At 47.5% G+C, this 27,752-nt stretch overlaps 2 protein-coding genes across 2 annotated transcripts; one reads left to right on the top strand and one right to left on the bottom strand.

Annotated features, from left to right (window-relative positions):
* The first annotated feature begins 306 nt into the window (after window positions 1–306).
* On the top strand, window positions 307–4,411 carry LOC115397262 (ectonucleotide pyrophosphatase/phosphodiesterase family member 7). The gene is made up of 5 exons (XM_030103491.1): window positions 307–550; window positions 2,628–2,773; window positions 2,848–3,471; window positions 3,808–4,030; window positions 4,338–4,411. Exons 1-5 carry the CDS (start codon window positions 307–309, stop codon window positions 4,409–4,411), a joined length of 1,311 nt encoding a protein of 436 aa, XP_029959351.1.
* Window positions 4,412–4,700: 289 nt separating this feature from the next.
* Window positions 4,701–26,780, bottom strand: slc4a7 (solute carrier family 4 member 7). Its single transcript, XM_030102360.1, has 25 exons — window positions 26,626–26,780; window positions 21,268–21,349; window positions 20,869–21,009; window positions 20,659–20,797; window positions 20,425–20,585; window positions 19,128–19,316; window positions 18,066–18,175; window positions 16,689–16,846; window positions 16,430–16,517; window positions 15,452–15,598; window positions 15,244–15,347; window positions 14,991–15,165; window positions 14,751–14,884; window positions 9,431–9,676; window positions 9,078–9,183; window positions 7,864–8,025; window positions 7,601–7,714; window positions 7,310–7,471; window positions 6,987–7,238; window positions 6,664–6,732; window positions 6,402–6,575; window positions 6,192–6,323; window positions 6,040–6,113; window positions 5,854–5,964; window positions 4,701–5,259 (listed from the first exon to the last, which is right to left on the bottom strand). The coding sequence occupies exons 1-25, from the start codon at window positions 26,668–26,670 to the stop codon at window positions 5,178–5,180; spliced, it is 3,357 nt and encodes a 1,118-aa protein (XP_029958220.1). The 5' UTR covers window positions 26,671–26,780; the 3' UTR covers window positions 4,701–5,177.
* Window positions 26,781–27,752: the final 972 nt, after the last annotated feature.

The raw sequence follows: 27,752 nt of genomic DNA on the forward strand, positions 1-27,752 counted from the left end.
CACAGGATCCGGGTACACAGTGACCCCATAGACCCAGGAGCCGGGTACACAGTGACCCCACAGCTCAGAGCCAGACTCTGCCCCTTCTGGAGACAGAAGCTGGGCTCTCGAACGTGTGCTGATGTATTGGTTTCCTTTGTTGGAGGCTTGACGCCGATAAGACCATGAGTGTTCTCACAGTCGAAGGTCTCAGCAGATTATTATCCAGTTACCCGTTAACCCGGGAGGGGCGGAGCCTCAGGTGAACCTCTCAGGTGAAACTCTCTGAACTGCAGTCAGACAGACGTCTCAAGACGAGCATCAAACATGAGATCCCAGCTGCTGCTGATGTTCATGGTGGTGGTCGGTGCCGCCGGAAGGCCGCTGAGCAAGGCGGCGTCGAGCCGTAACAAGCTGCTGCTCATCTCTTTCGACGGCTTCAGGTGGGACTACGACCAGGACGTGGACACGCCGCACTTCGACCAGATGGCCGCTGACGGCGTCAAGGCCAAATACATCACCCCGCCGATGCTGACCGGCACCTCGCCATCACACTTCACCACCATCACTGGTAACCCACGGCAACAGAGGACACTGTCCCCGTCACCACCACCGAGTCAACTCAGTCAACTCCATTCACTCACATTCAACTCAACTCTAACATCATTTTATTTCAGTCATCTTCAAATCTGCGAACAGTTCATTGATTAATCTTGTGTTTTTATGCAAAATTCAATCAACCAAGCATTTATTACAATTTAGAATTCAAGTCAAATCAATTCAAACTAATAAATGTCTTCCGATTTGGCATTTTTCCCTATTCCATTTCTCTATTGAAGGCGACAGTCTTTTAATTTAGTCAAAATTTTAATTGTGATTTTATTCGATTTACATAAAAATAAATTAATGTAAGTTCAATAATGCAATTATTTCTTCATTTAATATGGGATAAAACAAATTTACTTCAAGTTTATTTTTCTTTGTTCTAAATTACTTTTATTTTTTAAAGGTGAAAATGTAGTCAGATCTACACGGAAACTTTACTGTTTTAAGTATTTCATAGATTTAAATTAAAATAATTAGGTTCCATTGTAAAACAGGAATATTTTCCCTTTCTTTCTTTTTTTTTTTTTTTTTTTTTTTAATTTTCTGAAATGCTTTGCATTTGTTTGTGATGATTCATTCCCTAGTTGATGGTTGAAATATTCAGTTTGTGTCATAAATGTAAAATATATGAACAGTTTGATTTAAATTACAGGAGAAAATAACTTTTTTGCAGTTTGGAAAGTTGAGGGGAGGAACTTCAGTGTAAAGCTCGGTTTGTGATTGTGAGAATGCAGCTGAACATTTGGACCTTCAGGGACAATGCTGAGCAGAATTCAGATTATCGACAGATTAAAGGTAATAAAGGCAGATTAGCAGAGATATACTGCAGGAGAAACCAGTTGGGTTGTGCAGGTTTCACTCTCTCTCTGGAATAAACCTGCTGCAGACTAAACCTGGCTTTAACCTAACAATTAAGTTATCATTAGTAATAATAATTCATAAAGCATTGCTATCCTATTCCATTCTACTCTGTAGGGTTAAATTCTAACCTGGTACAGTCCCATTTTAGTCTAGATCTAACTTTTACCTTGTTGTGGAACTTGTTTAACTGTAGTTGGGATAAACCTGCATTGAACTTAGTTTAGATAAAATAAACATAACCACCTGTGGTGGTAGTTAGTTAAAGCTGTGGAACAGCTGCGCCTCAGAAGAACTCATTGGAAAACCTAAACTAAAGGAAGGGCACTGAGGTAGCTCTGCCCTAAATGTAATAATATGAAACTGAGAAACCAGTCACAGAGCTGTCTATCTATAATGTCTGATGAATTAATATTGAATAAAATCACCAAGCTAGCATTATTATCCTCAATTTTGCGCCGGTGTTCCTTCCTGGTTGTTGCTGCAGCAACAGTGCTGCTTTTATCCCGGATGATGTTTGAATTCTTCATATTGTTTCAGAATAACTGTCTGTGACTCCATGGTGAAGGAAGCTGCTTTTCAGGGTTTGTGATTGGTCAGACTCAGCAAACCCCGCCCCCTTTATGTGAACGCCCACTGATCAAGGTTTCAACTGATTATCAAGGACTGAAAATGTTTGGGCTTATCGATCCAGATAACTGAGAGATATTCAGGGAATGTTAATCCACTTTCATAATACAAGCCTCCGGTTTAAGTTAAGCTGCAGTGAACCTGCTTTAATGCAGCTATAACTCATGTTTAACCTGAAAGTAACTAAACCTGATTGAAGTCATGTTGGGTTAAACTTTGTGTGTAGCCTAAACTGAACTTAAACCTAAATACAAAGTAATCGTTTTATGCGTCGGATTATTTTAAATCTGAATTTAGTTTAACTCAGGTTAATCCTATTGCAGATCAAGTTAACTAGAACCAGCTGCAGACCCGATTTAACTTAAGTTTAGAAGAAACATGTCAGTGACCTGGTTTATTTCTCAAATCTACTTTGGCCTGGGTGGAAATGGCTGATTCAGCTTAGTTTCAGAAGATTAGTTCTGGTTAACTTAAACCAGGTACACCCCGGGGCTCAGGGTCTTGGCCTGTGTCCAAAACTTAAACCGGGCTTAAAGACTTCCTGTGTTCTTTAGGCAGGTGGGTGGAGGACCACGAAGTGGTCCACAACATCATGTTCAACACCACCACCAACCTGAAGGTTTTCCACAAGGAGACTCTGACCCGGTCTGAGTGGTGGGACAATGGACCGCTGCCGTTATGGATCACAGCTCAGAACCAGGTCAGGCCCCGCTCACCACTAACAGGAAGTGGCTCTGTCTTCTTCTCGCGGCCTCATCAGTCTCTTTGTCGCAGGGTCTGAAAACGGCGTCCTTCTTCTTCCCGGGAGGCGGAGTCAACTACAGCGGCCAGGCGGTGGACCGAGCTCTGGTGGAGGAGAACGGTCACCCGGACGACAACGAGACGGAGTGGCGACAGAACATCGACACGGTGATGAGTTGGTTCTCCGAGGAGGACTTCCATCTGGTGACGCTGTACTACGGCGAGCCGGACAACGTGGGCCACGCCAAGGGCCCGGACCACTCCGACAGGAAGGAGATCATCCGGCAGATCGACCGAACCATCGGCTACCTGCGAGACGCCATCGATCGGCACGGTCTCAAAGACAGCCTCAACGTCATCATCACCTCCGACCACGGCATGACCACCGTCAAGAAGCGGCCAGAAGTGGAGGAGATCATCATCAACAAGTACCTGAACCTACTGCAGCTCACCAGCTTTGAGATCCTGGACTACGGTGGGTTCGGCATCCTGACGCCGCGGCCGGGGAAGGAGCAGCAGGTGTATGACGCGCTGTCCAACGCTCCCAATCTGACCGTCTACAAGAAACACGAGATTCCAGAGAGCTTCCACCTCGCCAAGAGCAAGCGGCTGCCGCCCATCCTGGTCGTGGCGGATCTGGGATTCAACCTGAACTCCGTGAGTGTCACCACGCCACATTCAACACGCCCAACTCCAGCCAGTTCTTTCAGTCTGCCCCGACTCTGAACAGCAAACGGAACAGGAACCAGACACGTCCCGTCTGATTCCAGAGCGACACCAGGGTTTGTCTCATCATAAACATGCTTCAACTAGTTCTGAAAAGCGCTTTTGGACCGTTGTGGTTTCACAGTGGCTCCAGAATAGATTCAGATGTGGTTTCAGACTCGCTTCATCCAATTTCAGACCAGGTCTTTTAGTTGTTTGTGAACAGATGTCATGTCAGGCAGAAGTCAAAGATCAGCAGCTGACCTCTTGTTTTATTTCACCCCCCAGAGGTTTATCGTGTACGTTAACAAAGGCGACCACGGTTACCACAACGGGGAGATGGACATGAAGACCATCTTCAGGGCCTTCGGTCCGAGCTTCAAGACCAACTTTGTGTCGGAGCCCTTCGACAGCATCCACATCTACCCTCTGATGTGCAGCCTGCTGCAGATCCAGCCCGAGCCTCACAACGGTTCCCTGAGCGTCACGCAGCCCATGCTGCTGCACGGCGGTGAGTCCACGCCACGTTACACCAGCCTCTGGGGCAGCAGGGACGATTCCCATCTCAGCCCACACAGCAGTTCCTCCCAGGGTGACAGTTTTTCCCGCTGTCATCCACCAGGAGGCAGCAAAACGATTCTTGGTCTACTGTAGAAAAACTTGGTATTTGATCAAAATTGCCTTTCCTGGAAACCACAACTCTCCCCTCTGAACAGAAAGACATGTTTATCCACAACAAACAGCTACTCATACATACACCTGATACTCCGCTCAGCTGATAGAGGGTGTGTGTGTGTGTGTGTGTGTGTGTGTTTCAGGTGCTTCACAGAGAGCTCAGCTGTCCGTCGTTCTGCTGGCGTCGATGCTGCTCGTCGCGTTCACACAGCTCTAAGTGATCGGGATCCGACCGGCTTCTTCTCCTCGCACTCTGAGCTTATTTTGGGATGTTTGCGCTTGTTCTCACAGATTTATTTGGAGGGAATGGTAACTTATGATTGTATATGTTCTGTTTATTGTGCAGCTTTTAGTTGAGCCTTCGCAGATTTATGAAATAAACGCTTTGAAACATGTGCACATGTTTTTAACGGTGTGAGGAAACGGTCTGGAACCAGAAACTCCAAACATCCTGAGAAAAGGTCCGTCGTCGTGTAAGCAAACAGTTCACAGCCTTTAAAATTTATTTCAGTTTATTAACAAATAAATCAGACTTCATTAAAATTAACAAATACTCACACATGCACACACACACACGCACGCACACACACACACAAACACGCACACACATGATCAGCTGGGTGGATTAAATAAGACGTCTGCTTCATGAAAGCAGAAACTTTAAAAGCGTCACATTCATTTCCTGTCCGCTCAGCAGCCAATCACAGCGCAGCAGTAAACCACCGAGAAGAGAGGAAAAGGCAACCGATGAGACCTGAGGAAGTGGAGCTGGCTCATGGCGGAGGGAATCTCAGAGTTTTCACCATTAATCGATGAGGAAATGAAAACAACTGACTCGTACTTGAAAACACTGCCTACAGGAGGTGGCATCCGATTGGTCCCGCTGCAAACTGTCCCCTCGCTCCGAGAGGACGGAGAGCCTGCAGCGTCCAATCGGGGACGTTGGATCCGCCCTCCTGGTCCTCTGGTCCCCTACAGGCGGATCATAGCGACGTCTCTGCGTCCACGACTTTGCGCTCGTCCTCCTTCTCCACGGTTATCTGGATGCTGGGCAGCTTCTCCTGACTGAGAAACACGACATCGGAGATTCAGACTTCAGTATTTTAATCCATCGTCTCACACAGAAACAAATTCGAGGCTGTCCAGCAACCAGGAATACAACGTGCAACCATATTTGGTCACTTAGCAACCATCAATGACCGCATAGCGACCACCTACAACCTTCATCAACCCAGAAGCAAACATGTTTGGTCACCTAGCAACCATTAATGACTGCATGACAACCACCTCTGGTCACCAGGCAACCATCATCTACTGCCTAGCAACCAATATCGACCACAACTGCAACAATGTCTGATCACCTAGCAACGATCAACCGCGTAGCAACCACCTCTGGTCACATAGCAACATCATTGACTTATCAATCAAACATACTGAACAAGTGAGCATCGAGGCCCTAAAAGAACTCTTCCACTGGATTTACGCTAACTCAGCTGTTTTTGTAATTTGACACTATAAATAAACCTGAAAATGAAAATTCATACATTTTAGTTCTAATTCTTTTCTGTAGATGAGATATGAACAACATTTTTCAACATGGATTTCTATTCTAAATTTCTAAAAAAATATTGTTTTCCACTGCATGTCAACTCGCTTTACCTGGGGCAGCGTTTCAGGCCCTTGCTGCCTTCGGCCGTTGTCATGGTAACGGACTTCCAGATGCCGCTTTTCGCCATTTCATCAGAGATGTTGACTTCAGACGGGTCGGCGCTGAAATGACAGACAGTCTTCATCCTCTGCGGGCGAGATGGACCGGTCGATCTGAGCGCGGTGTCGCTAACTCACCGTCCTCGGCTCATGACTCCTCGGAAGTCGTACGGCGCCTCGTCCGCCACCTCCTCCAACATTCGCTGAGCATCCTGAAACGCACAAAACAGGGCTGAAGAGGTCTGAAGCTGCAGCTGGCGGCTCTGCTAAGCGTGCTCCGTGGATCCCACCTCCTTCTCCTTCTTCTTCTTGTCGTCCTCCTTCTTCTTCTTGCTCTCTGGTATCAGGTCGTCCAGCCAGCTCAGCTCTCTCTTGGTGAAGCAGAAGTCCAGAAGCTTCCGGATGAAGACCAGAGCCAGAACCTGCAGAGACGAGTCGCTGCGTTAAAAAGACAGGAGGAACTCCGGGAAGCTTCCCGGGACGGCTGCTGCTCGTCTCACCATCATGGGGAAGATGACGGCGGCGGCCGAGACCTTGATGACCCACAGCACGATGAGGCAGAACAGCTGCACCGCGGTGAAGACGTGGACCTTCCACAGCGGGACGTAGCGCAGGTAGATGAGGTCCGGCTGGTGTTTGGCCGGCATGCCGAACAGTTTGATGCGGTCAAAGAGCTGAAGGACGGATAGACAGGATGAGACGGGATGAAATGAGGTGATGAGACAGAAAATGAAATAAAGAAGCATGAAACCAGACACGCACTTGGATGCCTTTGAGAGAAGAGACGCCCATGTAGAGGAAGACTCCATAGAGGACAGGCATCGGGATGAACTGAGGGGACAGAGACATTCAGAGGAATGGTCAGAGGACATGACTCAGCTCCTGCAGTGCTGAGCTGAGTAAACACCGTCCTCTTCTTAAAGATTCACATGAAATCTTCAGACTAACTTTAAATACTTCATCTGAACGTTCATCCTAAATGAGCAACCTGACAGTTTCTGCTGTCTGTTTCTACTTTGTAAACCGTAAAGTTAAAGTTGGCTCCTAAAGTTGGTCCAGCTGTGGTTTGGATGTTGGACTGGGACCTTGAGGACGGAGGTCATGAAGACTGAGCAGCCCATCAGGACGAAGATCATGAAGCCCGTCACACGCTGCTCCCGGATCCCCAGGAACTTGGGCTGTTCTCCCGGCGCGGCGCAGCTGGACTCCAGCTTCAGACTGTTGACGTGCGAGATGGAGAGAACGGTCGCAGCCACGAACCACGGCAGACCCATGATGGAGCACAGACCCAGCATCACGGCCACCACCAGGAGGTCCAGGTGGTAGCCACAGCCTTTCTGCAGAGGGGGGGTGAGACTGTCAGGGAGAAGCTCCTCCTCTGATATGTAAATCATTTTCCATGTTCAACCTTCAGCTTGTGCTCCTTCCTGTTGATGATGACGGCGGTGATCTGCTGGTCCATGAAGATGAGGATGGTGCAGAGCAGAGCAGGAACGGCCGCCGCCAGCAGCGTCCACCACGGGTTCGGGCCCAGAGGAGAGATGATCCAGCCCCGGTTACTGGAGGTGGGCTGGAACCCCAGAGCCCAGAACCCCAGAGGCAGAACTTCAACATGACAGCATGAAAGGAACAAGCAGGGCTGTGATCGCTACAAATTAACTTTAATAACCTTAACTCACACACGCACACACTCTCTGACCTGGAAGCGGTCTGGCACGTTGAGCTTGGTTGAAGGAACTCCAAGTAGGTTATCCAGGAGAACCATGATGAGGATGGTGAGGAAGACAGCAAAGTCACTGATGGTCGATCGAACCTGTGAAAACCCAGAGAGAGCAGCAGGGGAAGTGTGTGAGCCGCTGCTACGCCCAGAGAGAGCAGCAGGGGGCGTGTGTGAGCCGCTGCTACGCCCAGAGAGAGCAGCAGGGGGCGTGTGTGAGCCCAAGTGTTCTGGGTCTGCCTCACCTTGGTGGGAAAATATCTGCTGGTCTTGAACTGCTTGAGGAAGGAGCAGAAGAAGAACGTGGAGAAGAACAGGATGACGGACCAGAAGAGAACGTCTGGAACAAACGGACCGCTCGGGCTGCAGGCCGGACCCACAAACTGACCTCTGAGAGACACACACTCCTACACACACACACAGACACAGACGCAGCTACGTTTAGCCAACAAAAGCAAACTGTGAAAAGTTAGATGAACCTCTTGGAAAATTAGATATTTCCTTAGAGCAGGGGTCTCCAAACTGGTCCAGAAAGGGCCGGTGTGGCTGCTGGTTTTTGTTCCAACCAAACAGGAGCACATCAGACTCCACTCATTTCCTGAAGTGAGTCGAGCTGTAGACTTGGGCTGTGTCCGAATGTCCATATTCCCTATATAGGGTACTACATAGTGAAGACGCCATTTGTAGGGCTGTCCGAATGTCCAGATAGCAAAAAAGAAGGGCACTAGAAATTTCCCACAGTGCATCTTGAAAAGTAGTGAGCATCGATGGTCCCTAGACGGCTCAATATTACCCATCGTGCATTGCGAATCTATGTATGTATGAATGTATGAATTGAATTTCTTCAATGATTAGAAAGATGACAAGGAAACTAAAATGCAGAATAAGAGCACATTTTAAAAAAAAAATATTACGAATGTTTTTGTGTCGTGGAATTAAGTCTTCGCGAGCCGGTGTGTCTGGTTACCATGGTACCGGCCGGAGGGTCACGTGATCAGCACTGGGAAAAAGCAGGGAGCTGCGTGTTCGAATCGCCAACGGATTCAGGGCACTACAAAGTCCACTATGTAGTCCAGCACTATGTAGTGACTGAGGGGTGAGGGCATAGTGTGGACATTCAGACACAGCCTTCGTGAAATAGGTGGATTCCATTGACTCTACCTCTTTTCACCAAGTCCACAGGTGGACTCACTTGAGGAAATGGGTAGAGTCTGATGTGCACAGCCACACCGGCCCTTTCTGGACCAGTCTGGAGACCCCTGCTTTAGAGTTCTCTTTAGCCTTCAGATGGTGAGGACACTTGCTTCTACTTTGGATTTAGGAGTTCATTCTACTCATTCTCGACACCCCCAGGTGGACAGAGGATGAACTGCACTGAAGCATCGACATGGCTCCCTGCTTTAATGTTCTCTGAATAGGAATGTAAAACAGATTTCTTGGATGCGTGTGTGGCTCGTACCGTCACGCTCAGCTGCTCCCACTCCACACTCTCGGGCGTCACATTCCTGCTGTGCCACATCTGTCGCAGCTCGGCAGAGGCGTTCGCCGGCTCGGCGCACTGACACCTGAAAAACATTGTGGAAGGGGTTACCATGACCACCAGGTCGGGGTGTGGGTTTCGAACCAGGGACTGACTTTGTGGCGGCGGTTGCCGCGGTGATTTTTGTGTTGGTGGTTGTTGCTCTGGTTATTGTTGCTGTTGTGGTTGTGATGGTTGATATGATGGTCCTGATGTTGTTGCTGTGGCTGTGTGCGACACGCGGGGATCAGACTGCACGGAGGCTCATCGGGCTGCAGGTGGCGCTGTCTCACGTGTAGAAGGTGAGGTTGTCCAGATGGTTGTGCATGTTGATGGGGTAGAGCTCTCCCAGGTGCACCAGCTTCTCCAGCGCCTCGTAGATGAAGATGATGCAGATGAGGGCGGCGAAGGCCTCCTCGGTGAAGCGCGTGATGTAGCAGACCAGCGAGCTGGCGTCCGTGGCCACCAGCAGCAGGCAGAGGAAGGACGTCCACAGCCCGATACTGGTCCTCAGGGACAGGTAAGACAGGCCGTAATCACTGAGGAGGAGGAGAAAAGTTCACACTGATTACACAGCACAACGATCGAGACCTACGCATTTTTTTTTCAATAATTTGACATCGGTGTTACAAGTCTAACAACCAGCCTCAAATCCAGCCCGTTCTGAATATGATCCCTGTATTATACTGAATTTATTCAGTAAACACAGATCCACTACCAGAGGAAGTGGTTATTCCCCCACATGACACCATGGAGAGAAAATCTCTAAATCACCTGTTTGAACACACATTCGCTAAAAAGGAGGGTTCAATATCACTGCAGTGAAATGCCAGTTCCTACAAGAAAACAGGCCGATCAGCTTGTCTGACTGGACAAGTTGTCTGTGACAACACTGTCCAAGTCCACGGCACTTGAGCAGAAGGAAAGCTCTTGTGCAGCAGTTGGAACGTGCAGGGATGAAAGCTTGGCCTCTTGGCTGTGGTCTCTGGGGCTGCAGTTCAGTGAGAGTGCAAGCATCCTCCACCACAGCCTACAAATACACAGAAGCACTAAAAACTTTAAGAACACAAACTAAGCACACAATTCAAGTCAAAATATAAAATAATGCTTAATGCAAAATTTTGTGCAATTAAATTAATTTTCGAACAAGTTCAAGTCTGCAGCCACTTGGTTGAAGGGGGGAGGAGTCAGGACTGCAGGCCCCTGTAGGTCCACCGCAGACCCCGCCCCTGGATGTGACCTCCTGTTCTTAGACCCGGATGATCACTGACTGCTCAGCGTACTCAGCCAATCAGTAACCAGCCACAACAACGTCCCGCAGTCTGTCCTAAAGTTCACAAAGTTCAACACCGACTGATTGGATGTCGCGGGTGAACGGCGAAGAGATCAGAAGAAACATCAAGGTTACTACTGCCAACGAGAATCTCTCAGACCATTCTGTCTCTATTTCCACAGATGACCTGTTATCTGCCGGCCCCAAGGTAAACATGGACTCTGGATGGACTCCAGCTATAAGAACCCCCTGTGGGCTCAGCCCGCTGTCTGACCCATCACCATGTCCCCCCACGTGTCCGCCCTGCTGCTGGCTCTGCTCTGCACGGCCCTGCTGGGCTCGGCGCAGCCCGTAGACCACCAGGCCGAGCTGAAGATGGTGAAGGATGCTCTGGAGAACCTGAGGGCCGAGAGGCGAGGTAGGGATGGACCCCGGGTCACTGAGCCGAACTGAGAATACCGAGCAAAAAAAATGCAGGCTGCAGATTTCTATATTTGTGTTTTTAACCGAGTCAACTCGCTCCCACCTGGACGCCAGCACAGGGTGCTGTGTAGCTTCAGCGGGAGCACAGTTTTCTTAGGAGGAAGCCAAAGGAGCTGGCTCAGAAGCTAAATGAGGTAGCTGATGCCTCTGAAATAAAGAAGAAATATTCTGATGTTATGATTTTTATGGCTTAAAAACTGAAAGGATTATCTTCACTTTGTGTCATAAATCTGCAACATGGAAGTTTCACTGACTTTTAGATGCACTGAAATTGATTCACGTTTGTCTCTGTATCTATATTTTTTAATGTCTTTTACTGTGTGTTTATCTGTTAATGTGCACGTCTGTGTGCTGATGTGTCACTGAGTGGCTGCATGCTTTATGGTGTGTCTCTGTGCAGTGATGGATGAGCGCCTGCTGGTGGCTGAGCGCAAACTGAAGAGAGTTCGAGGTGATGCAATTTTCTTTTACTCAACATTCTTAAGCTACAAGTTCTAAACATATTTATGTGACATTACAATATTCTAACTGATGACCTTGTTTCTTCCAGAAACACCCAAAGTTGCATTTGCAGCCTCTCTGGGAGGGAATGGCCTCACGAAGACCACATCAGGAAACCAAAACCTGATCTACAAGGATGTGCTGACCAATGTGGGCGGAGCTTACAACGCAGAGACAGGTCAGACACACTTGCTTCACGATTTACTTACATCTGACACACAATTCACAAATCATTCTTAATTAAATCTACATAAAAAATAACCATTTCATGGAAAACTGGAGCTCCATTTGATGGCAGCAAAACATTTATAAAAGTAGGGACATGGCCTAATCTAGTCTCACATAAAGTCTGAAAGCTGTTACAAACCCAGTTAGGAACCAGATCTGAAACCAGGTCTATACCGAGACCCAAGGCGGTCCAAATCCAATTCTCAAACCGTGACTCCTTCTAACTAATGGAGTTCATGGATGAAGGAACTCCTCTACTTTCTACTGCTTTCTTGATAAAAATAATCAATGAATAGAAACACTCGGCTCCACCTACAAGTCACCTCTAAAACTACCCCTCCTCTCTCCCTTCAGGCATCTTCACTGCCCCCATCCGGGGGGTCTACTACATCCGCTTCACCGCCAACGGCCCCACCGACTTCCCCATGAGCGCCGTGCTCTACAAGAACAGCGACTCCATCCAGCTGATCGTCCACGAGCAGCCGTCGGGCGAGGGCAGCGACACGGCGTCCAACGGCGCCGCCCTGATGCTGGAGGCCGGCGACACGCTGTCCCTGCAGCTGTGGCACAACACGCAGATCTGGGACAACAGCAACCACCACAGCACCTTCAGCGGCTTCCTGCTCTACTCCATGTGAGCCGGCACAACTACCAGTACTGAAGCTACCAATAGAACCACCAGTAGAACTAGTGAGACTACCAGTCAAACTACGAGTAGAACTACTGATACCAACGCCGCTCCTCTTCCTGCTCCACCACATGTGAACCAGCAGAACTAACAGTGGTGGGACTATCGGAAGAACTAACAAGACTACCAGTAGAACTACTAGTAAAACAATGGAGACTACCTGTAGAACCATTGATACCACCACAGCACCTTCAGCAGCTTGCCATTTTATCCCACACGAACCAATAGAACGACCAGTAGAACTGAGACTGCCAACAGAACTGAGCAAAACAACGATACCACCACAGCACCTTCAGCAGCTTCCATGGAAGTCAGCACAACTAGCAGTAGAACTACCAGCAGAACCAGTAATACAACTCTAGACTGAAACGTCTCCGAACAGATCTTGGTTGTGGCTGGAGTAGAAACTGTTGGAACTAGTAAAAGGTGGAGTGGCATTCCCTCTGTGTGTGTTTCAGGGTGGATGAAAAGCCTACAGACTTCGACGTGGAGGTGGAGTTGAAAGCTCTTCAGACGGCCATGGCTCAGATGCAGACGGAGAACGCAGGTCAGAATCATCAATCCATGCATTCAGTGTTTGTTTGTTTTTTTTTAATCGGATGGAAGAAAACTTCAAATGAAGCTTTTTATTAAAATGGATCCAAAGATGAAAATTATTCCATGACTCAGCTGTTTTTACTGTGTGTATGTATATCTGTGTGCATTTTGTGTGTAGGTATCAAGGAGAGACTGGAGGAGACAGAAAAGGCGCTGAAGTCTATAAACGGTGAGTTTTTTTTCTCTATAGAGACTTCGGTCTGGACTAGGTGAGAAATGTCTTTTTACTGTATTCTCCTAACTGTTGGTGCTCCCTGAGTTCTCTTGTGCTCTCGTTTGTTTCCGGTGTTCTTTGTGTTCTCTGCTCTCAGGTGCTCCAAAGGTGGCGTTCTCCGCCTCACTGGGAGGGAACGGTATGCAGAAGACGACGAGCGCCAGCCGGACGCTGATCTTCAGGGACGTGCTGACCAACATTGGACAGGCGTATAACTCTGAGACAGGTGAGTGATGGGGAAAGGCCATCTACCCGCCCTCGAGGGGTCCGAAGGTGTGCATCATTCTGTTACCCACCAACCTCCTCCCCCTCAGGCATCTTCACTGCCCCCGTCCGGGGGGTCTACTACATCCGCTTCACCGCCAACGCCCCCAACGACTTCCCCATGAGCGCCGTGCTCTACAAGAACAGCGACTCCATCCAGCTGATCGTCCACGAGCAGCCGTCGGGCGAGGGCAGCGACACGGCGTCCAACGGCGCCGCCCTGATGCTGGAGGCCGGCGACACGCTGTCCCTGCAGCTGTGGCACAACACGCAGATCTGGGACAACAGCAACCATCACAGCACCTTCAGCGGCTTCCTGCTCTACCCCATGTGAGCCGGCACAACTGCTGAGACCATCACGGCACCTTCAGCGGCTTCCTGCTCTACCTCATGTGAAATAAACACCTGGAAACATGCCTCTGGTTTTGTTCTGAGAATGTTGCTAAAGCGGTTAGCCTTTAGGGGAAGTTATGTGACGTAATGTTACTTCTTGCACCTTTAAGATTAAAGCTGACAGAGTTAAGATTAAAAGCAACGGAGTAAAGATGAAAGCTGAAGGAGTTAGTCTCGAAAGTAGATTAGATTTGAAGCTAAATGGGTTAGTCTTGAAGCTAGCGGAGTAAGACAAACTAATGGAGTGATCCTGGAAATCTAAAGCGTAGCGACTAATCAGCTACGACTTTACTGGAGTTTGAGCTGTGTTAGCCTTAGAGCTAAAGCCTTTAGTTTTCTCTGCACTTTGATATTCCTGAACTTTCAGTGAACTTCCAGACACACTTTACACCACACACACACACACACACACACACACACACACACACACACACACACCCACACCCCTGATGTAACCAGCAAAATGGAGCAGATTGGACTTTGTGTTACGAAAGACCTTTTTTTTTTTTTTTTTAAGTAAACAAAATCCTTTTTGTTTATTTAATCCTGAATAAACGAGCAAAAAGCAAAAACAAAACCAACAGGTGCTGTCCCTTGACCTCTATGAGAGCTTTGAGACACAAAAGCACAAAGTAAACCTTTTAGAGGCCTGATCCCAAATCGCACCAAATCCCACCAATCAGCATAATCCTCCACTCCTCTTAATCCTGCAGCCCTTAATCAACCAGCACGCCCAGTCCTCCACTCACTGCCCAGTAGGGGGCCCCACACCTTCATATCACACACGGATGACTTGAAACAGACTTCATAAAAGTCGAACACAAATTCAGCGGACGCTTCTTCAAAGTTTGACTGAAGACGGACAGAAGCTTCTCTTTAAAGCTAATTTAATATTATAACAACGCTCGTGTTGCATGAGCTCAATGCTTGGATTAACAGCAGTGTAACATGAGCATAGCTTCCGCTTCTCACCTGCAGAAGCTGAAGAGGATCTTCTCAAAGACCAGAACCGGGCCAGTGCTGCCCAGGATGGTGAGAGGCTGTCCGGCGCACAGGGAGTACGCCACGCCCGTCAGAGAAGCCCCAAACAGAGACTCTATGGCACTCTACCACAGAAAGAGAGAGAAAGACAGAGAGAAGGATGGGATCTGAGAGGTGCTGCATCTACTTCCTCATTCAGGCGGGGATGTGTGCATTGGCTGGTTGTCTTACTATGTTTCCTTTGGTGGCCTCGCCCAGCAGCCCTCCGAAGGTGATGACGGGCGACATGCAGGCGCAGTACAGGAAGAGGACCGAGGCCACGCACTGCAGGCTGAAGGCGTCTCGCACGTCGCTCCACAAGAACGGAGCTTTCCTACGAACATCGTTCACCAAACCGCCGAAGATCCTTAACGACACAGAGAAGCGTTTCAGAACACACTAGAGACATCTGGACACTTGCGGACCAGACGGGACGGGGTCCTACCTGCCCGTCCTCTGAAGTTCGGGTACTGTGTGAGGCTCCGCCTCCTTCACCACATCACAGCCGTGGGTGGAGCCATCAGGGACCGACGGCATCTTCCTCTTCTCCTGCAGACGAGCAGGAAAGGCCGTTACCCTCTTCTCTCTCCTGGTTCGATGACGGCAGCTCGATGGTCGACCGCTCCTGAAGCAGCATGGCGCTGTGTGCCTACCTGAGACGGGACGCTTTTGGGGGGCTCAATGCGGATGCTGGGGTCCCACTCGCCCGGGGGCAGCACGGTGACCTGGTCCAGGAACTCATCGATGCCTGACAGCAGGTCGTTGCGGTCCTTTGCCTTGTAAGCCACGTCATGGAAAATCTGTTGACGAACGAGCAGCGTGAGACACGTCAGAATCCAGACTGGTCAGGTTCTGGTTCTACAGAGCCTCCCCTCAGTCCAAAGCCAAACCCAACCATTCAAAGAGTTTCTTACATCTCGAACACCTCTGGACGTTGTCTGAGTCAGTTCTAGTGCTCTCTTAGAATTGATCTTGGCTTTAGTTTGCACTTATTTGAAGAACTGGCTCTGATTGGTGCTCAGTATTTGGTTCAAGACTAGTTTGCTCCACTGTTTGAAAGTGGTTCATGGTTAAATACAGTTTTTTTTGTTTTATTTTTTTAACTGGGTTAATGCTGGTTTTTGGCAGGTTATCTGTCTGGTTCATTCCAGGTCTGTTGAGCTGGATCACGGACTGATTGAACATTGCTTTCAGACCAGTTTTAATCTTGTTCAGACTCAGAATAGGTTTTGGATGACATCGGAACAATTTTCTTTGAATTACTGATTTGTTGTCGTTTGGTCCTCTGATGAATGTGATTGTACTGGAATCATTCCAACCTGGTTCAGTCAGGATTTGGACAGGACTAGTTCTGAAGCTGTTCTGGACTTGGTTTGTTGGAAACTGGCTCAGCACGGAATCAAACCAAACGTTTCATTTCTATTCCTGTAGAAGGCCTGCAGAGCGTGTTGTGGGTTTGGGTGGTTCTTTGGACTTGATGTTGATTGGCAGTCATATTCGTTTTGGATCAGTTCAAATATGTTTTAATACTGAGTTCTGACAAGTGTGAACTACTGGTTTAGACTTCCCCTCCTGCTTATGAACCTGGTATGGGTGCAGGTCGGCCACAGGGACCAACACAGGCACCTCACCTCGTCCGTCATCAGCGTGGCGATGGAGCGTCCGATCTCGTGGTACTGTGGACCTTTTCCAAACGGGCCGAGCAGCAGGAAGAGGAACCTGAACAGAACCACAAGGAATATTCTGGGAAAAGGAACTTGCAAAAACTGACTGGAATCATTGAAAAAGACCAAAAAAAGGAGACAAATCTAAAGAAATACTCAGAAATAAAGTCGTAGTAGAGGTGGCTGGATTGGGGTGGGAAGGTAGAGCATGGGGTGGGGGTGTCACCTTGTGGGCACGGGAACCTCTGTAAGGCCCGTCAGCAGGACGGCCGGAGCCAGACGTACAAAGGCGATGATGGGACGCTCCAGGAAGTCCACCTGACCCACCAGAACGTTGGATGCCTCCGCACCAGGAGGGATCTTCCTCATGAAATTCATGTCCACCTGACAGGCAGACAGGCACCATTCATTCACCATCATTCCCGCATTATAAAACCTTTTATACTTTGAGACTAAGAAAGAGTGACTGACCACATGTACAAAAACGCAATTCATCACGACACTGAAACGACATGGTCGACGTTAGTGAGCTCCAATGGACGCCACAGACAGCCAATCACAGCGCAGCACCACAACACAGGCCACTGTTTGGAGAGACTTACTGTGGGCGCTCTGCCCCCTGCTGGCAGCAGACAGGCACAGTCACAGTCCTGCTGAGAGACACACCATCACCTGATTGGCTGCCGCTTGCCCCGCCCCCTCACAGGGAGCCCACAGACAGGACAGTGGAGGGCCGGTGGCCATCAGTGTTTGTCAACCACGATTTGTTAAACACGTTTAACAAATTTTGTAATCAAAGTTGCAATAGTTTGACCCCGTGACCCTGAATGTAGCGTCAATCGGCCAATCAGGTGGCTCCTCAAGCTTCAGGAATCAATCATCAAATCAACACCATTTTTTTTTTCTTATTCAGCTGAACACTTCTTAAACTGTTAGCAGTGAGAAGGCAAAGCTAAGCTAAAAGTCAGCTAGAACACAGGCCTCATTCAGAACCAATCAGCTTTCAGATGCACATCCGAAAATACCAAACCAGCAGCGGTGGCCGAAAGGCTAGAAAGGATGGGAAGTCCAGTTTAAAACCAGTCTGAAACCAGGCCAAGATGAGACTGACAACAAGACAAAAACCTGTTTGTAAACCAGACGTTCACTAATCCAACTAGTACTCCAAAAACAGGCCTCAACCGAATCACAGTCACAGATCAAAAACCCAGTTTGTGATCCGTCTGAACCGACACATGATCATGACATGAATGAAAGAAAAGAGGAAGAGACCGAAAGAGAACAGGAAACTCCAGAAATAAAACATGAAACTAGACAAAACAGTAAATGACTCAAAGGAAACAGGAAATTCTAGAAGGAAATCGGATGTAAATGACTTAAAAAACAAACAAACTGGAAACTCTAGAAGAAAACAGGAAGTTTCAGAGCCAACAGGAAGTGACTGAAAAAACAGGAAGTGACTGAAGGGGAAACAGGAAACTCCAGAAGAAAACAGGAAGCTCCAGAGATAACAGGAAGTGACTGGAAGAAAACAGGAAGAGATTGATTGGTATTGACCTCAGGGATCAACATGTTTATGGTGGATTTGGATGGGGGTCTTTACCTTACTGAAGTCCACGGTGCTGTTTTCACAGCTGCCTCCGTTGAAGCGGTTCTCAATGTGCTTAGTGTGGTCCAGGTTTCCAGGAACCGACTGAGGCGAGGCCACCAGACCTGCAAAGACACTAGTTGCTCAGTGTAGTGTTGGCTTCTGCTGCTCAACGTGACGCGCTGACAGGGACCCTGGTCCAAAGCTCATACACTTGCTCTAATCAAACCAGAACAGGATATCAACATGGGTTCTGGGACCTCCTTAAAGCGATACTTCAACATTTTGGCAAATTGGCCCATTTAGCGCAATTCCTTAGTCATTTGGAACAGCATACTTACTGTTTTTTGTGAGGGCGAGCTGTTGTTTATTCAGAGGTGAGTCAGGGAAGGTTTTCGGGACGGACACAATGGAGGTGAACAGTATTTTTGTTCCCCCTCGTCGAAAGAAAAAGTAGTTCCCAGTATTTGCTTCAGTGTCGTAACGCTAACAATATTATTTGTTGGTGTTCCACAGCGCAGTGAATGTGTGGATTATAACGTGTCCACCGAAGTGTTTTGGGGTTGTTGGATTGTGTATTTGATGAGTTTGACGAGGGGGAACAAAAATACCATCCACTTCCATTGTGTCCGTCCCGAAAACCTTCCCCGACTCACCTCTGAATAAACAACAGCTCGCCCTCACAAAAAAGTAAGTATGCTGTTCCAAATGACTAAGGAATTGCGCTAAATGTTGAAGTATCCCTTTAAGGGACGTCACATGGCCTCACAAAGACACTGGATAACTTCACGGTATCAAAGGACTAATCGATAGTACAGACTGGCACTCTTGATTCCTCCAACCGAAGTCATGAGTGGGGAAGTTAAAACACAGACTCATTAGGTGGTTATTAGCGGGCTGACTCAGCAGATTTAGCCAGGTTCGTGCTGACTTGTGGAAACGTAGCAGAACTCTGCGTAAAGATTAAACAGCAGCACTTTAATTCTCCGTATGTTCACATCCGGCTGAGACAATCATCCATCAACGCAGCACAACTCAGCACAATTCACAGCTGGTGGTCCGGAGGTCTGAGCTCACCGTTGCGTTCCAGCAGATGGGGGTCGGAGTGCCTCTTGCCTATGTCAGCGAACGACCGGACCAGCGGGATTCTGTTGCTGAGCTTCTTCTCGTTCTGATGGTGGTGCCGCCTCAGCATGGCCTCCCTCACCTTCTCCCGGGCCTCCTCCTCCAGCTGCCCCGACGCCACCATGCTGTCGATCACCATATCTGCACACGGGTCACACACTTTGTTCAAAAATCATGCATGGTCCCAGATCAAAGTGAAGCTGAAAAAACCTGAACAACTAAATGAAAAACTAGGTTTATTGTAACCTAGTAGGGGTATAACGATTCATCTACTTGATCGATGTATCGATTTATATTTCTATGATCCAACTACATCAATCTGTGCTTGGCAGGATGGCCTTCCAGATGACAGATATTGATCTAACATTGTTTAAAAGCTAATCGATTGGTTGTATCAATATTAGAACGTGGCGTATTAGTTAAGCACAGGGTATACCACATGTAATTGTATTTTTTCACCACTTTTTAAAGATAAAAAGACATTAAATGTTACGTGGTTCAGTCACCCAGTCTATGGTTGGCGTCATCGCAACAACGCGCCAGGAGAAATCAAAACAAAGTATGTCAGAAATTATAAAACCACCTCTGCAGTCCAGTGTGTGAAAACATTTTGGCTTTTGTAAAGAAGGAGATGCTCTCAATAAGTAGCTGTTTGTAGGATGTGTAAAGGTCAGGTAAAATACAACAGCAACATGGCAAATATCTCCAACTACCTACTCAGGCGCCATGGGATCTCACACAGCGCCGATCGTCCCTCTTCGGCAGCAGCACAAGGTAACGTGGGCTCTGCTGAAGCTTCAGGCCTCGCCAGCATGTTTAGTCAGAGACTCGGCCAAAACTCAGCTCGGGCGAAAAACATCATGCAACTGCAGGAATCTAGGAAACTTCACCTGCCCTGTCCAGTATCCAGGTATTCATTTCACAGTCACACTGGTTGAATTTTTTTTCCTAATAGGTTACTGAATCGATTTCAAGTCATGGAATCGTTTTAGATCGTATTATTCTAAATTAACCAATATACAGATCAAATTGCTGTCAAAACGAATCATTACACCCCTATAACCTAGTACATAAAAAAAGGTTAACTAGCAGTTTCAAAGAGTTCAATTAACTGTTGGTTTATTATGTTAGCCAGCAGTTTAGCTTGTAATTTTGCTAGCAGACAATACTGAAGTTAACAAGCAGGTTAAATTACTGGTAAAATCGGGAGCTAACATGCCAATGAACCACCAGGTCAGCGGCGTCTGACCTGCGATCTCATCGATGCTGCTTGCTCGCATGTCGAGCAGAACGGTTCCGTTCAGGATGCAGGAGCGCAGCTCGAACAGGCTGTGCAGGGACAACGTGGCCACGTAAGGTTTACTCCAACGCTCCCCTCCGTCCTCCACGTCCTCCTCAAACTTCAGCCACCTGCACAGGAAGGGCACATGTCCACATGTCCACATCTACCGAGTGTGTGTGTGTCTCTGGGTGTGTGTGACACCTTGCAGTCTCCTTCCATTCCTGCAGGTCTCCGTCTCTCAGGGCGAGTTCGTCCAGCTCCGTGAAGAGGTCGTGGGGGATGTGCTCCTCGTCGTCGTCCTCCATGCCGAGGATGAACTGGACCCTCTGGGACGGCGTGTCTGGAAGAACCCAAACTCTCCGTCAGGCCACTGCCGTGACCGTGGCGACGCCGGGGCCGACCGACACCGACCGTATGTGGGTGATTCCCTCCCATCATCCCGGTCCAAACGGTCCCGCCTCTTCCTGTGATGGCGGTGTCCTCTGTGGCGGTGGCGGCGCCGGTTCTGACGGCCCAGAGGGACATGGACGCCGACGTACACGGTACGATGGCCTTAAATACAACAGAACCCATCCCGTTCAGTAAATATTCATCATTACATGAACATGAAGGTGGATTCTGAGAACAATTTAACTGGGAACAAGAACCTTTCATACTTTTATACCTTTATCATGACTTGAAAAGGGAAAGAAATACATTTCCAGACGTCAAGATTTTTTTAAAAAATGTAATTCACATGAATATCAGAGACTAATTCATCAAGACACACAGTGCGTGCGTGCGTGCGTGCGTGCATGTGTGTATACTCACGCTCTAGTTCCTCCTTTTCAAAGTTGGTGTACAGAGTAGAGCTGGTCTTTCCCTGGTCCAACACTGCCTCCTCATCGTTCCCCTGAGACAGACAGACAGAAACTAAAGTTTTTGTCACACTGTCTGTCGCCATGGTTACAGTAAATTGAACAGCACTTCATATAAAACCATCAAGTCTACCATTACATTTTAGAGAAGATAAGATATTTATACACTATATAGTTAGTTGTACTTTGAAAGCCAGAAAGTTATTTCACTACTTCCATCAGCTGCGCCGATACATCGCCGAAGATCAAATTTGCTCCGTCTCCACGTAGATGAGACGAAAAAGCAGTTGAGTGTCGATATATGAAACACCTCCCTAATCTACAAATACTTTATTTCCTATTTTCTTTTTAAGGTTTCAGTCGATAAATGTGAACCAGACAAGAGGAAATAAAGTTCCACAGAGGAATCTAATCTGCAGACTTCTCTGCTCACCTTCCGACTCCTGAGGAAATCCCCCATCGTCCAGCTCCCAAAGCAGAAAACAGACAGCGGCTCACACACCTCCGTTTTTATAACACACACAAACACACGCACGCACGCACACACAGGGTGGGGCTTCTCAGAGACCGACAGCAGCAGGTCAGACCGTCGCATCAAGTGTTTCCTCTCACAGGTTCCACAACTGGTTAAACCCAGAAAGTATCAAAACCAAGAGCAACAGGTACTGAGTCAGCGACCAAAGAAAAAGCCCGAGTCACGAACAAAATGAAGTACAAAACCAAAAAGACCCAGGTACAAGTAGTTTGAAGTCAAGGCCAACGTGTTTCATCAAAACAAATCAAAACAAAGAAGTTACTACACAAAAAATTTACACACAAGTCACAAGTCAAGAACAGCACCAGACGGACCAGTCCGTCCACAGATCCCCAGGCAGGACTCCAGTCAGGGTCCCCGACACGGTAACAGGTGTCAACAGGCTCAGAACAAGGATGATGAGTTCAAAATCAATGCCAATTATTTCTGAGTCAGAGCAAACATGTTTTCATCAAGGTAAGCAAGTCTTCAGAAGCACTATTGATGGTTTTCCACTTTCATCTACTCGCCTCGCCTCAGTTTTACGGATACTTCGAGTACCTACTCGGCTGCGGCTCCAAACGAACTGAGCTGAGCCGAAAATGTGACGTCGGCAGACGACTGGTCACCGATTGGCTGGGGCCATCGCTGGATGAGTCAGGAGAGCGACTCCTTCATAAGAGTCAGCTTCACCATATTTAAAACGCAATCACAACAAGAACAATCATGACCGAGATGGATGCACCGAAGTCAGCCCCGTGGAGCAACGGCCAGGTGCAGACATTTCTTAGTCTGGTGGCTGGAAACAGGATTGAGAGGAGCAACGCACAACTCTGAGGCATCGCCTCACAGAACCTGGAGAACACAACCAACTCTTCTCGAGCCCCTCACACAGAGGCCAATGTGAGGGGCTCTCTTTATTTCAGTGAGGAGGTGTCTCTACGTCAGGTAACTCAAGTCTCATGGGACTGCACAGAGCTCTGACCTCTGACCTCCCTCCTCGGTGGGTTTTTAATCAGGCTGATGCAGGAGGATCATTCTGTGGGAACCTCAGACTGGACTAACTGGATTGTTCTGGAGGGGAAATGAGCAGTGGTGGTAAAACTGAAGGAAGCTCGTGTTTCCTCCTAAAAGGACCGACTGAAGCGGAACAACTGTCCCGGAGATTTAAAGTCTCCGTCCGTCTCTGGAACCAGTAGGTTCCCCATTTAGAGCCTCATTAATACAAAACTTGGGATGTCTGTTGGTGTAGATCTGTGAAGCAGCTGGGTTCTTTCTCTCTGTTCTCCAGTTGAATCTGGCTGCTGCAGTGCCCCCTGGTGGCCGAGTGTGATGCGATCTCCACCGAACCCAGAGAAGCTCAGAGTCCAGAGGAACCTCTGGGCGGTCACAGCTCAGTGATGCACAGACAAAAACAAGTCCAAAGGGCAGCAAGAACACCTCCAAACACCTGGAGAGCGCAGAGACTCACCACATGTTCCAATACCAAAACAATTCAAACAACACCGAACAACTTTCAAGGAAACCAGTTTAAAATTAAACATCAGAAAAAGGTCAATTCGTTTTCAGAACATTTCCGAAATTATCATAACACCAGAAAGAAACTCGGCCCATAACACACTAAGGATCGACCGATATGGCTTTTTTAGGGCCGATGCCGATGCCAATTATTGGTACTTATGGAAACCGATAACCGATATGTTGAACCGATATTCATTTGCAGCAAAAATGAACATTTTGGCATCAAAATGTAGCATTCAACTCTCTGCCGCTGCTGATAACACAACTCTTCCCTTCATTTTCTTGTATGTTGTCCCCTGTATGTCCTGTACTGTAGGAATAAAAAATAATAATAAAATAAACAATGGAGAATCCTGGTTGAACTAAAGTTGTAGGCTACTGCAACGCTAAAAAATATGTTAAAATCAATGTTATCACTAATCGATGCGCGCCCCCGTGGGGGGAGTCATTTTTCGGCAGGCAGTCTGTTCTCGGCACGGTAACCAGTCGACCCCCGGTCGCCCCGACCGACTCGGCCCGGCGTCTTCTGTCACGCACTCACGCCACACATTGAAAACTGGAAAAAAAAAAAAATCAGCGGTCGGTCTGTGACAGGCGTGCGTTTGATTCCTCCCGGTTCCACAGCAGCACCAGACACATTTACCGGTCATTTTTTTTTCAGTTTTCAATGTGTGGCGTGAGTGCGTGGCGGAAGATGCGTGGGGCCGACTGGACTGTAATCCGCTGCCGGTTGACCGCTGCCGGCCGACCGCTCCTGGCGTCCCGGCGAGCGGGCTGTCCGCCAGCGTCGGGCCGCTCCTCGCGGCTGTGCAGCCGCGCGCCGTGCTCTCCGGTTGGGAGACTGGAGGACAAACTGTGGTTCTGGTGACTGACGGGTTAGAGGCGGAGAATCTGCCTCAAGCTTCATGTTTGCCGTTCTTTGGAACTGGCTAGCTTAGCTACAAGCAAGCAGAAGTTGTTTGCTCATGTGATCACATCACAATGCATTATGGGAGCCGTAGTCAAGACAACAGACTGACGACCGGGTGGTCTTTATTACCGTATTTTCTGAAAAAAAAGGCGCACCGAAATATAAGGCAGACAGTTGAGCTTTGAGTCAATTAGAGGCTTTTAGGTGCACCTTATAGTGCGGGAAATACGGTAAAAAAAATTTTTTATCGGATATTGGTGGAAAAAAAGGCCGATGCTGATTATTAGAAAAATGCCCAATATCGGCCGATATTATCGGCCAGGCCAATAATTGGTCGATCCTTATAACACACACATACTAACGGAAGCACCAGACACACAGAAACACACGCAACATTTCTGAAAGAGAAAAGCTCAAGTCTTTCAGTTCACTTTTTATCAACTTTGTGATGGTTTGCAGTCACTGTTCATATCTTTATAGATGCTCTTAGTCTCGCCTTCCTGTGTGTGTGTGTGTGTGTGTGTGTGTGTGTGTGTGTGTGTGTGGGGGGGGGGGGGGGGGTAAATGAAGCGAGAACCTTCACAGGCCTCAGATCATCTTCAGTCTCTCGTCCTCTAGGGATCCTCCTCAGACTCTGGAGGTCCTGATTGGATCCGGTCTCACCTCCCAGCAGGGAGTGAGGAGACGAGCCTGCTGACGTCAGCAGGAGTCAGCAGGGACAGACAGCAAAGACACAAACCTGCACAGAGACAACAGCGGCTCGTAGCGGCTAACAGCTGAGCGTCTCTGTGCAGCTACTGTGTCTCTTTGTAGTCTGTCTGTTGCTGCTGTAAGTCTCTTTGCAGCCTGCCTCTTTGTTGCTGCTGTGTGTCTCTTTGCAGGTGCTGTGTTTCTTTGTTCCTGCTGTGCCTCTTTGTAGTCTGCTGCTACTGTGTCTGTTTCGCAATCTCTTTGTTGCTGTTGTAAGTCTCTTTGCAGCCTGTCTCTTTGTTGCTGCTGTGTGTCTGTAGGTGCTGTGTTCGTTTGCAGTCTGCCTCTCTGTGCAGTTCCATTCAGTGTCTACTTGTGTTCTCTTAGAATTTTCAGAAATCTCTTTATAACCCTTTTGTATCAGTTTGTGATTAATTGCGTCTCTGTAGTCTTTGTAGTATGTATTACTGTAGCCTCGCCCACTGTCTGTGTTTATTCAGATTTTTCTGAAGTTTCTTTTTAAGCTTTTTACCTCACTTTTGTGGTTAATGGTTGTTTTTTTTTGGTTGACTGATTTCAAGTTCGGTTCAAATAAACTGTTCCCATCACATTAATCACATTCTTCACACACATTCAGACTCCCAGAGGGAGAACAGAGCCAGTGATCCTGAAGACTTGGACCTGTCCCGCGTACTTTAAATGCTTAAAAGCTTAAAATCAGACGTGTTACAGGAGAGAGAAAGTGGAACGTGAGAGAGCAAGCAGCAGAAAGTTTTCAGTTACCTTCAAGCCAACTCTGAATGAATCAGTCCTGTTGCCATGGCAACAGGAGAACAGCATCCAACAGGACATCCGTTTCAAAGGTCAAAGTTCAGACACCTATCATCAGGTCAGGATTCAGTGTCAACAAAAGCGCGTGTCTTAAGGACACCTCATCATATCAATAATAAAGCCTCAAACTCACCAGCCTAAAGGAGAAACAACTCACCCTCGGGATACAGCTGTGCACACCAAACTCAGTTACATAGAACGGTAATTTTACTCATTTATGTCAAAAGGCAAACCTACATGCTGAACACAAACGTCCCAGAACTTAAAGGGTTTTATTTGAAATCCTCTTCAGCTCGGCATGCAAGTAAAAGCTTAGTAAGTAATTGCGCAAGTTTATTTTAGATTTTAAAGGGTAAAAAGAAGCACATGTAAGCGGAAGAAACAGTGACAGTAATGGCAACGCAACAAGTACAAAAATGAGACTTTCAGATAAACCATCGCATCTTTACGGATGGAAACGATTCCGATTGTAAGGCCGGTACGTGAGCAGTAAAATCTGCCTTTATGGTTTTTAAGTCTACATCACAGACTTTTAGAACAGCCTCCGAACCAACAATTTTGAGTTTTTCAGATGGAGTTCCGTAAAGTTTCTTTCACTTCCTGGCAGAAACGTGGTCCCTTCTAAAACAAGAGCGCTCGGCTGCTAAAAGCTTTGTAACAACTCCTCCGGTCACTGACAGTGGCTTAAATTGACTAGGTCCAGCTTCTCCCCGGAAGAAGGCACCCTGTTCGGGGGTAAAAAAAATCCTCTTTTTGCCCCGCTCCCCGGAGACAGCAAGACAGCCCCCCCGCCGGCAGAGGAGGCGCTAGCTGCCGGCTAACAGGTACACTTGAGGGGAACTTACAGATGTGAGGAGCGGTCTCATCTGCTCGCTGTGGTCTTCCTCCATCTCTGCTGGAAACTCCGCTCCCTCTCGTCCGGTAACCGCTGGTTCATCCGAGTTTTATCCGGCTGAGCAGCAGTTTCTCCTCCGGCTTTCTCTCCGCCACAGTTTCTCAGCCTCCTCAATTTATCAACTCCAGCTGCAAGCCCCGCCCCCTTTTGATAGACACTGCTGTCCTCCAGTGATGCAGCAGGCGTCGTTTCGCTTGAGCCAATCACAGAGGGGAAAGATGAAAAAGGCGGGACTGTTCTGCACTGGACAGCACTTTGTGATTTTATCTGTGAAAAAGGGCTTTAGAAAGAAACTTTAGTTACTTTCCTATTTTCCCTGGCAACGAAGTGTTGGGATTTTTCAGTAACGAAAACAAACTTTGGCATTGAAAATGCAGCAAATACAACAAAAGTACTCTAACTACTAATTCTATAAATCCAATTTGTCACCTCACAATCTGTCATTTTCATAAGATCTGAAAAAAAACCCTTTGAGTGTACTATGTACAAACGACTGTCTTCATTATTGTTTTATTATTATTTGTTCATTAAAAACAACTGAATTTCCAACTTAACATTGAACTGTAATGTATTTATCACAAATCAACTAAATAATGCGTGTAACATCAGTACCCATAAACTGCTATCAGGAGAAAAAAATAAAGAATATATAGTTTTCGATAGATATGACTCATTCCATTTTATATGATTGTTTCTGGGAGGCAGAACCTGATTATTTCATTTAATTTAATTTCATATATTTTCATTGACTTTCATGTCATTTTATTGTAGTTTAATTGCTGTAACTTTTGTGTTTGTGGTCAGAATCATTAATAATGGAGGTGGAGTTGGAAGAACAGGTGGAGAAGAAGCAGCAGATGGAGGTGGAGATGGAGGAGGTGGTGGTGGTGAATGTGTACCATATGACTCTTCTGAATCATAAAGTCTTTTAAAGGTCATTTAAAGGTCTTTTCTATTTTTTTTTTCAGGTGTCATGAAGTGAAAAGTGTTCTTTGGAGAACAAAAGCAGGAATATTTGAACTTTTCAAAAGTCCAGAGAAATAACTTCAAAGGTTTTTGAATAAAAGCTGCAGTGCA

The sequence above is a fragment of the Salarias fasciatus genome, chromosome 11 (genome assembly GCF_902148845.1).
Source record: "Salarias fasciatus chromosome 11, fSalaFa1.1, whole genome shotgun sequence".
NCBI lineage: Eukaryota > Metazoa > Chordata > Actinopteri > Blenniiformes > Blenniidae > Salarias > Salarias fasciatus.

Coding starts and splice junctions, on each gene's coding strand:
- LOC115397262 (XM_030103491.1), top strand. CDS start 307: ATGAGATCCCAGCTGCTGCTGATGTTCATGGTGGTGGTCGGTGCCGCC. Junction 551..2,627: donor ACACTTCACCACCATCACTG/GTAACCCACGGC, acceptor TGTGTTCTTTAG/GCAGGTGGGTGGAGGACCAC. Junction 4,031..4,337: donor GCCCATGCTGCTGCACGGCG/GTGAGTCCACGC, acceptor TGTGTGTTTCAG/GTGCTTCACAGAGAGCTCAG.
- slc4a7 (XM_030102360.1), bottom strand. CDS start 26,670: ATGGAGGAAGACCACAGCGAGCAGATGAGACCGCTCCTCACATCT. Junction 16,518..16,688: donor GAGGTTCCCGTGCCCACAAG/GTGACACCCCCA, acceptor GGTTCTGTTCAG/GTTCCTCTTCCTGCTGCTCG. Junction 15,599..16,429: donor CCACGCTGATGACGGACGAG/GTGAGGTGCCTG, acceptor GTTCGTCAACAG/ATTTTCCATGACGTGGCTTA.